This window comes from Labeo rohita, chromosome 9, assembly GCF_022985175.1.
Source record: "Labeo rohita strain BAU-BD-2019 chromosome 9, IGBB_LRoh.1.0, whole genome shotgun sequence".
In the NCBI taxonomy this organism is placed as follows: domain Eukaryota; kingdom Metazoa; phylum Chordata; class Actinopteri; order Cypriniformes; family Cyprinidae; genus Labeo; species Labeo rohita.
Window position 1 is genome coordinate 10717627 of NC_066877.1, and position 14323 is coordinate 10731949.

The window sequence follows — 14323 nt, forward strand, 5'->3', positions numbered from 1 at the left end:
TCATGTTAGAAGAATGAAATAATTTCCTTTTGAATTTTTAAAATTTGATCTTTGATCATTTTCTTTGTATTTTTTTTTTTAATTAGCAGTAAATTGATCAAAAACTACAGTAAAGACTTTTACGTTGTTATACAAGTTTTATGCAAAAAAATTTTTCTTTTGAAGCAGTCTTCAACACTGATAATAATAAGAAATGCTTCTTCATATGCAAATCAGCACATTAGAATGATTTCTGGATTAGAAGGATCATGTGACACTGAAAACAGAAGTAATAACTGCTTTACCAGCACTAGGGCCTTATAAAATCAGTTTTATTTTTCCCCCCAAGTTCTGTTTAATTAGATTTTTTCTAAATTCTTTTTTTTTTCTGGATTCTTTTTCCCCATTTTAATTTTGCTAGACTCTGTTTAGTGGTTTCATTAAAAAAAAAAAAAAAAAAAAAGAAGAAGATTGTCTAATTAATTGAAATCATGAAACATATGCAGTTTAACAGTAATTTATTAAAGTTTAGAATGCAATATGAAATATGTTTTATTTATATGAAATATGTTTTATTAATGTATGGTTTCAAGTGGTCGAAACATCTTTAATTAATTGATTATACATATATATTTAAAATATTTATTTATTTATTTATAGAAATACTGTGTTGTCTATTTACATTTTCCTGGTAATTCTAAAAAATAATTTCTCTGATAATTATTCCTTAAGAAATAATGTTTTAATAATAGTTTTAATAATAAGTAGTAGTAGTAGTATCATTACATTAAGTAATATATTTCTGTCATGTTTTCTTCAAGTTAAACCAAACTTTTATTTTGACGGGTTGCTTTGAAGACCTTTATGACAACAGTTTTTCTCAAAAGAAACCGTAAAATGCTCATGAAGTGACTCTCATAGCAGTTCTAGAGATTATGTTTGTGTGTTTGTGTACTCATATTTTAAGGTGCCAGAGGTTAAAAACACTGTGGGCATCATGCACACTTAAATATGTGTGTAGTAAACGAAACCATGCATCTGCGCCATTCATTCACACATAACTTGTAGGATTCATATTTAAATAGGTTTTTTTTTTGCAGCTTAATATTCCCAAACACTAGTTCATGTTGTGGTTTGGTTTAAGTGTACTGACCTACTTTTGATTTATTCATCCCAAATTTGGCAAAATTCATGACATTCTGTGTTATACAGAAAATTCCAGTTTCATGACTGGATTCCCAGATTCCGTCCTTGTTTTCCACATTACGCAAATCACAGGGCCCTACATCACAGGAATAAATTGCATTTTAAAGCATGTATTGTAATGTATTTACATAATCAGAATTGTTTTAAATATTACATCATAGTTTTCAACTCATTTATTTAATAGGGAATTTACAAACTGCATTAACTAAAATTTGAGGATTAGAATTAAAGGGAAAAAATCCATATTTTCCAGTGTGACTTCATAATTATTAGTAGTAATTTGGCATGCCACATCTGTCTTTCTCTTGTCCTGTAACCACTCCCACTCTAAGTACTGTGCCTGGTTAACTGACAGGCTGTGTTTGAAGCATCTCTGAACAGCTGAAGCAAGTGGCAGGGTCTCTTATGACAGCCTAATTATTGCCTTTATTTATCCATGTGCTGGTTTGGGCTCAGCTGGGCTCCTCCTTTGATAGCGGCCGCTGTGCCCTTTAGCTTAGAGTCAGAGATCCTGTTAAAAGAAACGTTTGTCTCTGGTGCATCCACTTAGTCTTGGGGAAAATCATCTGGTGTCAGCCTAAGGCGGCACATGTCAAAATAAATATGTCTGGATTTCAAACAAATAATATTTTATGATATTAATCTTTGATATGCCTGATTTGTTTGGCTGTGCTAAAATCTCATTGACTTGTCCAACAATTTTTTGAGCGTTCATGGTCATTCTGCTCAATTTTTTTTCATTGTACTGATAAATGCTATGTCAGAATGCATTAGCAGAATGTTACGTGTTAATGTGAGTGCGAGTTTTAGCGTTTAGGTCTCATAGGGCCTGATCTTAATGAGGCAGCAGAATGGATGTGCAGGAAGCGCATGCCAAAGCACTAACATTAAATAGCTGCAGTCTAATAAGATAAATACAGTAATTAAGTTATGAGAGTGCTGCATCCACACACAAATACACAGCCAGAGGACATACAGGAAGGGTGCGTGATCGAGGGAGAGAAACAGTGGGATGGCTTGTCCTTTCTCATCTGTTCATTCACATTTAGCATAATGCATGCTTGTGTTTACAAGGCTTCTTTAGTGGTATACACTCACATACCTCAGGCTTTGAATACAGTTGGGTTCTTCCTGTTTTGGCTGAATAAATTGCAGTATTAACTGTAAATGTTAAGGCGTTGGCTGGATATCAGAGTGGAGATGTAATTTTAAAACAGTAGCTTTCCAAACTAAATTAAACTAGTTAAATTACTGTCTAGCTACTCTTTTGAAAATCTCGTTACACCACAGACTAACAGTATTTTCTTAAATATATGTATAGGATGATGATAATAATGCTAATTTAATAAGAGCCGAGGGGATTTTAGACATTGAGAGTTTTTGAATGAAAATCCAATCTCTGTCTCAATTAGGATGACATTATTTAACTTGAACAGATACTTTTCTGTTAAAACTAACAAAGAAAATTTTCAGAAAAATATTAATAATAACCATAAACCATTCCTGCCGTATCTGGGACTCAAGCCCACAACCTTTCGGTTACAAACCTCACTCCCTAACCATTAGGCCACGGCTGCCCACTGCATTTATTTTAAACCAATTCAGTGGAATTAGACTCTTTTAATTGGTTCAATAGAATGAATCTGATTAGTTGAACTAGAATACATTAGCACTTTTAAATTAGTTCAGTAGAATGAATCTGATTTTTTTTTTTTTTATTGATTCATTAGAATGAATCTAACCTTTTTTAGGATGTAACCACAAAATAAATCTGTTCATTAAAATAAATCTTTCTTTTGAAGTTATTTTTGAGTAAATCTGACTCTCTGAATTGGTTTACTAGAATGAATCTATTTAAATTTGTTCACTTAAATAAATCTATCATTTAAATGGTTCACTAGAATGAATCTGACTTTTTGAATCAGTTCTCTAGAATGAATCTCACTTTTTGAATCAGTTCACTAGAATGAATCTATTTTAATTTGTTCACTAAAATAAATGTCATTTAAATAGTTCACTAGAATGAATCTGACTTTTGAACCAGTTCACCAGAATGAATCTGACTGTTTGAATTCGTTCACCAAAATAAAACTGTCATTTTTAAATAGTTTACTAGAATGAATCTATTTTAATTTGTTCACTAAAATAAATGTCATTTAAATAGTTCACTAGAATGAATCTGACTTTTGAACCAGTTCACTAGAATGAATCTATTTGAATTTGTTCATTAAAATAAATCTGTCATTTGAATAGTTTACTAGAATGAATCTCACTTTTTGAATCAGTTTACTAGAATGAATCTATTTTAATTTGTTCGCTAAAATAAATGTCATTTAAATGGTTCACTAGAATGAATCAGACTTTTTGAATCAGTTCACTAGAACGAATCTGTTTGAATTTGTTCAATAAAATAAATCTGTCATTTGAATAGTTTACTAGAATGAATCTCACTTTTTGAATCAGTTTACTAGAATGAATCTATTTTAATTTGTTCACTAAAATAAATGTCATTTAAATAGTTCACTAGAATGAATCTGACTGTTTGAATTTGTTCACCAAAATAAAACTGTAATTTTTAAATAGTTCACTAGAATGAATTTATTTTAATTTGTTCGCTAAATAAATCTTTTTAAGTAGTTCACTAAAATTAATCTGACCTTTGAATCAGTTCACTAGAATGAATCTATTTGAATTTGTTCATTAAAATAAATCTATCATTTAAATTATTCGCTAGAATAAATCTTACTTTTTGAATCAGTTCACTAGAATAAATCTATTTGAATTTGTTCAAATAAATTTGTCATTTGAATAGTTTAGTAGAATGAATCTCACTTTTTGAAGCAGTTCACTTAATTGAATCTATTTTAATTTGTTCTCTAAAATAAATGTCATTTGAATAGTTCACTAGAATGAATCTGACTATTTGAATTTCACTATAATAAATTTGACTGTTTGAACTTATAAATTATAATAAATCTGTCATTTAAATAGTCCACTAGAATGAATCTCACTTTTGAATCAGTTCACTAGAATGAATCTGACTATTTGAATTTGTTCACTAAAAAAATCTGTCATTTAAATAGTTCACTAGAATCAATCTCACTTTTTAAATCATTCACTAGAATGAATCTCTGAAACACTATGTTAGAGAAAGGACAGTTTATAAGAGAAATTCAAAATTCTGACATGTGTATTATGACATGACTTTTGGTATGTTTTCATTTTCTTTTTACTTTTCAGTTATGTGCGTGTATATCTGTAGGAAAGTGAGGGCAGTGCTGTAAGAACAGGTATTAAGCGATGAGTGTATGTTATTGTATGTTTGAGTGGAGAATGGAAAATCTGGTCTGCACTTAAGCTGCGTTAGTCAACACCGATTACACTGAAGAACTAAATGTGTTTGTGTGAAGATGTCTCCTGCTGTCTCACATGTCTGGGGTCGCTTACTGTACAGGAGTCCTCTGAGAGCTGTGCGTGCGTGTGCGTTTTATATTTTGGTCTCAAAACATCTCATCTGACGGAGGTGATGTAAGCGAATCAAATTAAAGCAATATGAATGGCCAACGAAATTATTATTGGGCCTCATTCATGAAACATGAGCGGAGTGAATTTCTGTTCATAAATAATTCTCAGTATCTTAATATTTTCACAGTGCAGAATACAGTTTCTTGGCCAGTAAGAAATAATCATGTCCAGTAAATGTTCTCAATTCCCACGTCTTTTGTTAGGGTGGCAGAAAGTTCATTTGGCCCGTTTTTAACCGCAGGCTCGCTGATCATTCTGACACCTTATTCCTCATACAGATATCGTAACACTTTCCCAGTTTGTCTGGGAAAACCATCTTCTCCTCCTGGCAATGTCAATCAGCAACTTGGCAACACGACGTTTGTTCGTTGGACTTTGTTTGGAAACAAGAGGAAAGATGGAGCGCTGACGGGCAGTGAATCATCCGCCCTGCTCGAGCGCTGAGTAACGGGTGGAGATGGAGTGAAAGAAGGAAATGTTCTGGACAAATCTGTTGACTTAGAAGAAGCCTTGATGACTGAGCTGCAGGCAAGGGTGAATCACCTCTGAATTTTGCTACTCCTTTCGTTTTATTCGCTCTGTGCCCTCCGGAGTTTCCCACAACATCTGAACACAGTCCTTCTGTGTTCGTGTTAAACTCTAGTTTTTAAAGGCATCGCATTAGATGTCTCATAGGTTCTCCAGAGAAAGATATATACATGCACGTGACAAATGAAAGAGGCTTTATGCATTGCAGTCTCCATTTGTCTGTTGTTCAGTTGTGCATGTTTTTAGCGTAACTGTCACTACTATACTGAGTTAAATAGTATAGACTTCTTCATGGCTAGTGTTTGCATATTTCATTTCATTCTGTAATCTACTTGTTCTACAGATCTCTGTACTAGTGTTAAATGCTACTGTTTTTGATAACGTTTTTGACAGATAATATCATGATGTTTTTTTGCGTTTGCTTTGCCGAATGTGGTATCCTGTCAGCAATAACCTGTCCGTGGCTTTTTTGATTACTGTCAGTTTAAGTGCCGGCAGCAGTGTTGCCAGATATTGCTAGGAAAACAAATAAAAGCCGAAGAATAAACCGTAATTAGTTCAAATGTTTTGTAAATCAGATAAGATAAAGATATCGCTAACCCTTAACTGCAACTACCCACTTTATTAATTTTCTAATGTGTCGAATCAAGTTAAAAGACAAGTCCAAAAAAGCTTATAACAGCTTGATCTGGCAACACTGTGGCGGGTTGTGCCCATGTTATCACTTGCAACTCTCTTAAGCCTCATTCACTTCGCCTCCTTCATATTGATTTTGTTTGTTTATTTGTTTATTGGTTCATTTTATTCATTCATTAATACCTTTGTTCATTGTTTTTTCAGTCTTTCCTTCATTAGTTTATTCTGTCATTTATTTGTTTGCTAGTTTGATTCTTTTGTTTCTTGATTCATTTAATGTTTCCTTAATTTGTTAGTTAAGTAGTTCATTCATTCTTTTGCTTGTTCATTTGCTCATTCATTGTTTTCTTAAATTAATTATTTTGTTGATTTATTTAGTGATTCCTTCATATCATTTTTATGAAAGCCCGTTTCCATTACTGAATAAAAAAAAAGGTAATTGTAATTATTTATCTTACAATTTTTCCCTCACAATTGCAAGTTAAGTCAGAAATGCAAGATAAAAACTCGCGATTCTGACTTTTTTTCTTGAAGTTTCTTGAGTTTATATCTCGCAGTTCTGACTTTGAGATATAAACCTACAACTGCGAGTTACAAAGTCCAATTTAAAAGGGAAAAAAACTGATATGGTTTCAGAATTGCGTGTTTATATCTCACAATTCTGACTTTGACTCGCAGTTGCAAGTTTATATATCGCAGCTCTGACTTTATAACAGGCGATTGTGAGTTAAGTCAGAATTGTGAGATATAAACACACAATTCTGAGAGCATATAAGTCTTTTATCCCCCTTAAAATTGGACTTATAACTCACAATTGCAAGTTTATATCCCAAAGTTGGAATTGCGGGGAAAAAAACAACAGAATTGCGGGATATGCTGCAAAGAAAAAAGTTGTTTTAACTTAAAGTGTTCATGCTGTCTTAAAATGTTAAGTTTAGTCAACGTGAAATGTTAAGTTGTACTACATTACAACTTGAATATTTGAGTTGAGTAAACTTAAAATTTTAAGGCAGCACAAACACTAAGTTGAAACAACTTTTTTTACAGTCACACTTCTGACTTTATTTCTCACAATTGTGAAGTTATGTCATGCAATTCTGAGAAGAAAAGACAAAATTGTGAGTTTTTATCTTTCAGTTCTGACTGTAGAACTCACGGCTGCAAGTTTGTATCACAAAATTCTGACTTTATAACATTTTTCACAATTCTGTGGAAAAAGAATTGTGAGATGAAGTCACAATAACCTTTTTATATTTTTTTTATTCATTGGCGGAAACAGGCTTCCATACCATTTTGTCTGTGTCAGTATGTTTTTTGGTCCTTTTTTCATTCATTGGTTAGATATTAAGGTAGTTCATTCATTTGATTGTTTATTCGTTCCATTAAGTTCATTTGTTCAGTAATTACTTCGTTTGTTTGTCCTTTTGTTTCAGTCATTTGTTCTTTTGGTTGTACTTTTTGTTTGTTCATACATTCATTCATCATTCATTTGTGCCTTCCTGTCTTCATTCATTCCAATATGTGAAATGTCGTACATGCTGAATCTTTTTTGTAATTATGTGTTTTTATCTTTATTTTTCTCAGTAGTTCAGAGCCTGTGATTATGTTGAAGTGATATCATGGTGTGTATAAGTGCCACCTGCAGTGCTGTGTAGGACTCCGTACAGCTCGTTACTGAATGTATGACAGACGTGTTCACATTGTGTGCAGATGTGTGAGATTCATGTGAAGATAATCTAGTTCAGATCCAATTCCTGTGTTTGAGTGGTAGGCGGATGTGAGTTGCTAAAGGACACTGGTGTGATTTCCTCTGACAGAGTGTGTGTGCGCTTGGAGGAGTCCCGGTGTGTGTTTGTGCGTGTGTAGCTGGAGGCCATGGCCTCTGCTCGCTCTGACATTGATACACTGCGCTGGAGCCGCGTGCTGTGCTGCTCGGCTGGGCGGCAGTGGGTTTGAAACACAGGCACACAAGAGAAATGACCTTCTATGAGCAGAGAAAATGGAGACGGGTGCAGGACTCAATCACTGGTGCAGAAATGATGCATGTTAACAGAACATCTCTACTGACACGCTCTGGCCCCTACAGCGATTTAGGAACTCCCCAGGGTGTACACACACACACACACACACACACACACACACACACACACACACACACTAGACAGTCACTCAGCCTGTTTTCCTAGATAAACGTCATTTGCAAACAGTGATCACTCAGTGATGTCTTTCTATGCCCTCTCTCTCTCAGATTTGGAAAGAAAAAAGAAGAGAAGAGCAAGACGGAGACAAAAATGAATGCGCAGAAGCAGACGTCAGAAATTCTGAGCGAGGAAGAATTGGAGAGAATGAAGGAAGAGAGAGAAAGGTGGGATTGATGTCATTACACCGTCACACCACAATGAATCAGCTGTGTGAGTGAGCTGTCTTGTTTTCGACTGCCTACATAAACAGCATTATAAATCAGATCGAATCTCATAAGTGACTCGTTTGGACCCCAAACTTTCGAAAAGTAGTGTACGTAGTACATATGTATTGGGTAAAATAGTGCAAATGAAATTCTTTCATTACTTACCCTCATGTTGACCTTTGTTCATCTTCAGAACACAAATGAAGATAATTTTGATGAAATCCTAAGCACTTTCTGACCCTGCATAGATAGAAATGCAACTACTATGTTCAAGGCCCAGAAAAGTAGTAAGGACATTGTTAAAATAGTCCATGTGACATCAGTGTTTTACCTGTAATGTTATGAAGCTATGGGAATACTTTTTGAGTGCAAAGAAAACAAAAATAATGACTTTATTCAACAATTTATTTTCTGCATGTGGTGCTGCTGACTAGAGGGTGACACGGGAGTGGATTTTCAAACCTCTCTCGTCCCACTCCCACAAAAAAAATCCCATCCCATCCCAATCCCATGAAAAAACTGGGAGAAAATCCCGTCCCGTCCCAATCCCAGAAGAATGACTCCCATTCCCTCCCACTCCCATATTATGTTTTTTTGGCCGGAATCTGCCAGTTACAGTAAAGAATACAGTACAGATCATAGTATGCCCGTAACTTTTTTAAATTAGTTTAATAAAAATGCAAAATGTTTTTTTTTTTTTTATTGAACTGAAAGCCATCTTAAACAAGTGCATTGCACACACATTAAATTTCATGTTAATCATTCATGCAAACACACGTTTCCTATTTGAATTGGTCCATTTGAAAGTAGACATTTCACTCTGTAGATATATTTTTCATGTCTCTAAATCAAGTATACATAGAGTTTCAAAGTGACGCCCTCAAGTTCAATGAGACAGACGGCAGAAAGCGCGTCCTTTTTGCTTTAATTAGTTTACAAAAGCGCAACGTTTCCTTGTTTTTCTGAGTGCACACAAATAAACGTTGAGTCTTTACAGATTCGAAAGATGCCTATCACTCTTATCTGTATGACCAAAAATGACGGTATTTTAAGAGCAAGTGACCGCACCGGCGCCTCTGTCATGTACTGCGCTACTATTCGGCTTCCACACTTCAATAGCGCACATTTTTCTAGGTTAACATTAGATTGAGCGGCCATGTAAAGTTGCTACTACATACATCTTTCAGATGAAAAGCCATATGGTCGATGAATGATAGGTGAGCATTTGGATGTTCTGCTGTATTACCAGTCGTTAACGATCTGTCTGTCATGAACTCACTTGCTTAACCAGCCACACCAAAGCAAACAGAATGAGAGCATAAAGAGACAGGTCAACTAAAATTAAGTTCAAAATTACAATATATCGTTTATAGTTTATTTATATAAAAGGTATATTTGTGTATAAAGTTGGGTTTCATAGCGTTACGACTCCCGGTCCCGCCCACTCCCGCTGACATTTTTTCCTATCCTGTCCCAATCCCGTGATTATTAGTGATTTTGTTTCCCATCCCGCGGGATTCCCGAAAAAATGTCAGCCTCTACTGCTGACGCAAGAGCCAGCGTTCTGATGTAGAACCCGGATACTTGGACTATTTTAACAAATGTCCTTAATACCTTTCTGTGCCTTAAACTTTGCAGTTGCATTGTTGTTTGTGCAGAGTCAAAAAGCTCTTAGATTTCATCAAAAATATCCTAATTTGTGTTCCGAAGATGAACAAAAGTCTTACGGGTTTGGAACAACATGAGGGTGAGTAATTAATGACTGAATTTTCATTTTTGGGTAACTATCCCTTTAAATTGCTGACTATGTAGGCGACTGTAACTGTACAGATTGTTCTATGCAGTTAGAGAGTCAGGACTAGATCCCTTGAGCCAAAACAAAGCGACAGTTGCAGGTAATACCCTTTGGGAGTAAAAGAAATTTGGGAGTCAAGGCTCAAAGGAGGATGACTACTCCCCAGTAATCTTACCTACCTCAATGAGACACCTGGAGAAGGGCACATCATCTGAAACACACTGCACAAAAACAAGAACCATATCAACCCACTCAATAAAATAGTTAGTTTGTAAATAATAATCACAGTTAAAAATTCTTTGAATAATATGGTTCATTAGCCTACAGTTTGATAGATTTATGTACAAACTGATGAAATGTGTATAGCTTTAAGGGATAGTTCATCCAAAAATGCAAATTCTGTCATTAATTACTCACCCTCATGTTGTTACAAACCCATAAGACTTTTGTTCATCTTCGGAAAACAAATTAAGATATTTTTGATGAAATCTGAGAGCTTTCTGACCCTGCATAGACAGCAGCGCAACTACTTACATGCGTTATGTACTCTTGTGACTGACACAGAACAGATGAATAAAGTCCTTTTTCTTTTTTTTTTTTTTTTTGCACATAAATGGTATTCTCGTATCTACATAACAATACGGTTGAACCACTAATATCACATGGACTATTTTAACAATGTCCTTACTACCTTTCTGAGCTTTGAACATGTCAGTTGCGTTGCTCTCTATGCAAGGTCACAAAGCTCTCAGATTTCATCAAAAATATCTTAATTTTTGTTCTGAAGATGAACAAAGTTCTTACGGGTTTGGAACGACATGACTCCTTGTCTCTAAAATATCTTTTTATGACAAGGCAAGATTAGTTTAGGACTTAATGTTATAATGTGGTGCGACCTCCCGTCGACCGCCATTCACAAGAATATCACGACACAAGCGGAAGTGAAGAATTGTTGAATAAAGTCATTGTTTTTGTTTGTTTTTTTTAGCACAAAAAGTATTTTCGTAGCTTCATTAAAATTCTGGTTGAACCACTGATGTCACATGGGCTGTTTTAACAATGTCCTTACTACCTTTCTGGGCCTTGAATGTGGTAGTTGCTTTGCTGTCTATGCAGGGTCAGAAAGCTCTTACATTTCATCAGAAATATCTTAATTTGTGTTCCAAAGATTAAGATCTTATGGGTTTGAAACAACATAAGGGTGAATTTTCATTTTTGGGTGAACTATCCCTTTAACCCTCATGTTGCGTTCTGGTCATTTTTAACAAATTGCTTTTAAATTTCTGGTTATGCAATATTATAATACCTCTGATCTGAGTTCATGCACCTCAGTTTTTGAGTGAACATTGGTAAAATTATTTTCAAACAATGCTTTTTTCTTCTCAAAAACAGGTGCATGAGTTCAAAACAATGAGGTCCACAACCAATCAGTTCTAAAAGAAATACAAATTCTGTGCTAACTGAAAGAAAACAAGTTGACAAAATGATTAAATCCAAGATTTGGTGATAATATAGCATTCAAAACAATACAAGGGTTAAATGCACTTTTTGGATTGAAGCTGTTGCCATATGCATACATATAAGTAAATTATAACTGCTAAACTGTATAATTGATCACTCGCCCAAGCAATCAGTTACCATTTCTATAGTCTCTTTTTGTGCATCATAATTTAGGGTGAAGAAAAATCCATTCATTATCACAAAACAAACCCCTTCCGGATGGTACAATGGATGACTGTACATTATTTTTATGTTTCACTGATGTCAAGATAGCATTCATTAGTGGTGAAGTTAGCAGAATAGATGTTTTGTTTTTTTCTGTCATTTCCAAACTGCATGAGTTGATCATTTAGTTACTGGCTGAAGTAGATTTCATAAGAAATCTCAAAAGTAATCTTGGAAACATATTATCTGCCATATGGAACAAAGGTATAGCTCATTACTGTCATGTATGACACAGAGGATTTTAGTTGACTCATTGTATTACACACAGGATTAGATCTCTTTATTTTTTATCCCTTTCCATCTCATTCACTCAGTAGGACTGACAGCTTTTTGTGGTCCATTACTGAGATGACACACAGCACTAGATTCCCCTTCCTCTCTCTATCTCTGTCTCTGTCTCTCGACGTGTCATGTATATTCTGCCAGAAGACAAGAGAAAAGGATATATTTAGCTGAGATGCAGGGATGTTTTTGCAGTCATTATTTTGTGTGGTGTTTGCCGAGGCTTATTTGGACTTGGAAGCGTGTGAAGTGTGAGCTGGAGCCATGCTGTTCTCCTCCATATGCTCCAGAGTGGCATTTGCTTCAGAGAGAGACTTTATTGACTGAGCCTGTTGTAGCTCCTAAGAGACAGAAAAGGAAAGAGGGAGAGAGAAAATCAGCTGGATCTGTCCGAAAGGTCTTTCTTGACCTTTCCAGTTTATTGTATTTTCAGAATCGTCCTTGAAAGTGTAAATACGATACGAGTTCAAGTTCTTGCAGTTGCAGTCTCATTGCTTGTGTGACTTTGCTTAATGCCTCAGTTGAAATTTCAGGCAAACAGCCTAAATTATAATAACCAGGTTAACATCGGATTTTCTGTGTTACAGAATTGAGGCCAAGCACCAGGAATTGAGAGAACGCCAGGTCCGGGATCGCTTCTCCCCACCTGATGTGGAGGATGATGACTTGGACCCAAACTATGCCCGCATCAACAACTTCAGAGAACGTGGATCACCTTCCCAGCCGCGCTACGGGAATCGCAGCCCCTCCCCGCAAAGACCCCCACCCCCAGTATCCCACAGCAGAGAGCCGTCCACAGAAGACCCTTTGGATGGCCTGTACGCCAAAGTAAACAAACAGCGAAGCCCTCCACCTCCTGCTGCGGACAGGTAAATATGCTTATATATGGAAATCGCTGTCTAAACCAGGCTAAGATGTTCTGATGATTTCTCAGTCTGGCCAAAATCCTGCTAAAATCAGTCGGCTAACCAGCTTAGTATGGTTTATAATATTTATTTTTTCAGCTGGGATAGCCTACAGGTCTATGTCTGCCGCAGGTGAGCTTTTGCAGCATAATGATCATATTGTTGGTCAGGTAGAATGATAACCAGCCCCATGAGCCTATACTTGTGTTGCATTCTGTGTGTAGATTTCCTTGTGATTGAATTGATACCTGAAGGATTAGAGTGTAAATTGCACAGGGGTCTTTTATGGGTTTTTTTTTCCTCAGTGCTTATGTTTACCTATTGTATAAAGAACATTGATTCATTGGCAGTTCTCATCAGTGTCATAGCAGTAAGATCAATTATCATCTAATGACTAATGAGTTATATTAAAAATGCTACAAAAACAAGGTTTTGTAACAAATAATCACATTATAATGTCTATTTTTTGTAGTCCAGTGAATGTAATACAGTTTTGTTCAATAACACACTTTTTCAGAAAGAACGAAATAAATTGATCAAAAAGTAACAGTAAAGACATAATGTTACAAGAGATTTTCTTTTCAAATAAATGCTGTTTTCTCAAAAATAAATAAACATCATATAAAAATAATAATAGCACAGTTGTTTTCAACACTGATAAGAAATGTTGAGTCCAATAATGAATAACTACACAGGAACTAATGAATAATGCACTATAAGCACTCCAGTAACTACTGTTAACTAACAAGAAGCTCTGATTAATGGATTTGTTAGTATTAGTGCTTAGTCAAATGTGGTAGTTCACTCTTAGCTAATCAGTATTTTTCATACCTCCCGGGCATCTATTCTGTACAGTCATAATTAATTTGAATACCTAATAACTCAATACCTAATACTTTGGAAGGAATTACTAATTATTTGGATTAGTAATCTAAAGCAAGCAAGCTTTTAGCGGTTTTGTAAACTATTGGATAGTAATGACTCAAGTGTTACATCCTTGTAAGGAATTACTAATTATTTGGATCAGTATAATGATATGAAAGAAGTTGTAAACCTTTGAGTTTTTTCTAAGAATCTGGATCATAATTCCTTGGTAACACTTGAGTCATTACTAGTGGGTTTTCATGATATTCACTTTACAATACTGATCCAAATAAATACTTGTTATTTTATATTATGTTGTGTGAACCTACATAGAGTAGTTCTTAGTAGTTCTCCAGAGAATATGAAAAAAAAATGTAGCTACTGATTAGCTAATATGGAACTACCACTTTCAGCTGAGTGCAATTACTTACTAATTTGTTATCAGAGTTTCTTGGTAGTTAATAGGAATTT

At 35.0% G+C, this 14323-nt stretch overlaps 1 protein-coding gene across 1 annotated transcript in view; it reads left to right on the forward strand.

Moving 5' to 3' along the window:
• Positions 1-14323, forward strand: part of pard3bb (par-3 family cell polarity regulator beta b) — a 386633-nt gene that overhangs the window by 281610 nt on the left and 90700 nt on the right. The window contains 2 exon segments of the mRNA XM_051118598.1: positions 8123-8239; positions 12671-12952. Of these exon segments, the coding sequence (XP_050974555.1) occupies positions 8123-8239; positions 12671-12952 (399 nt within the window).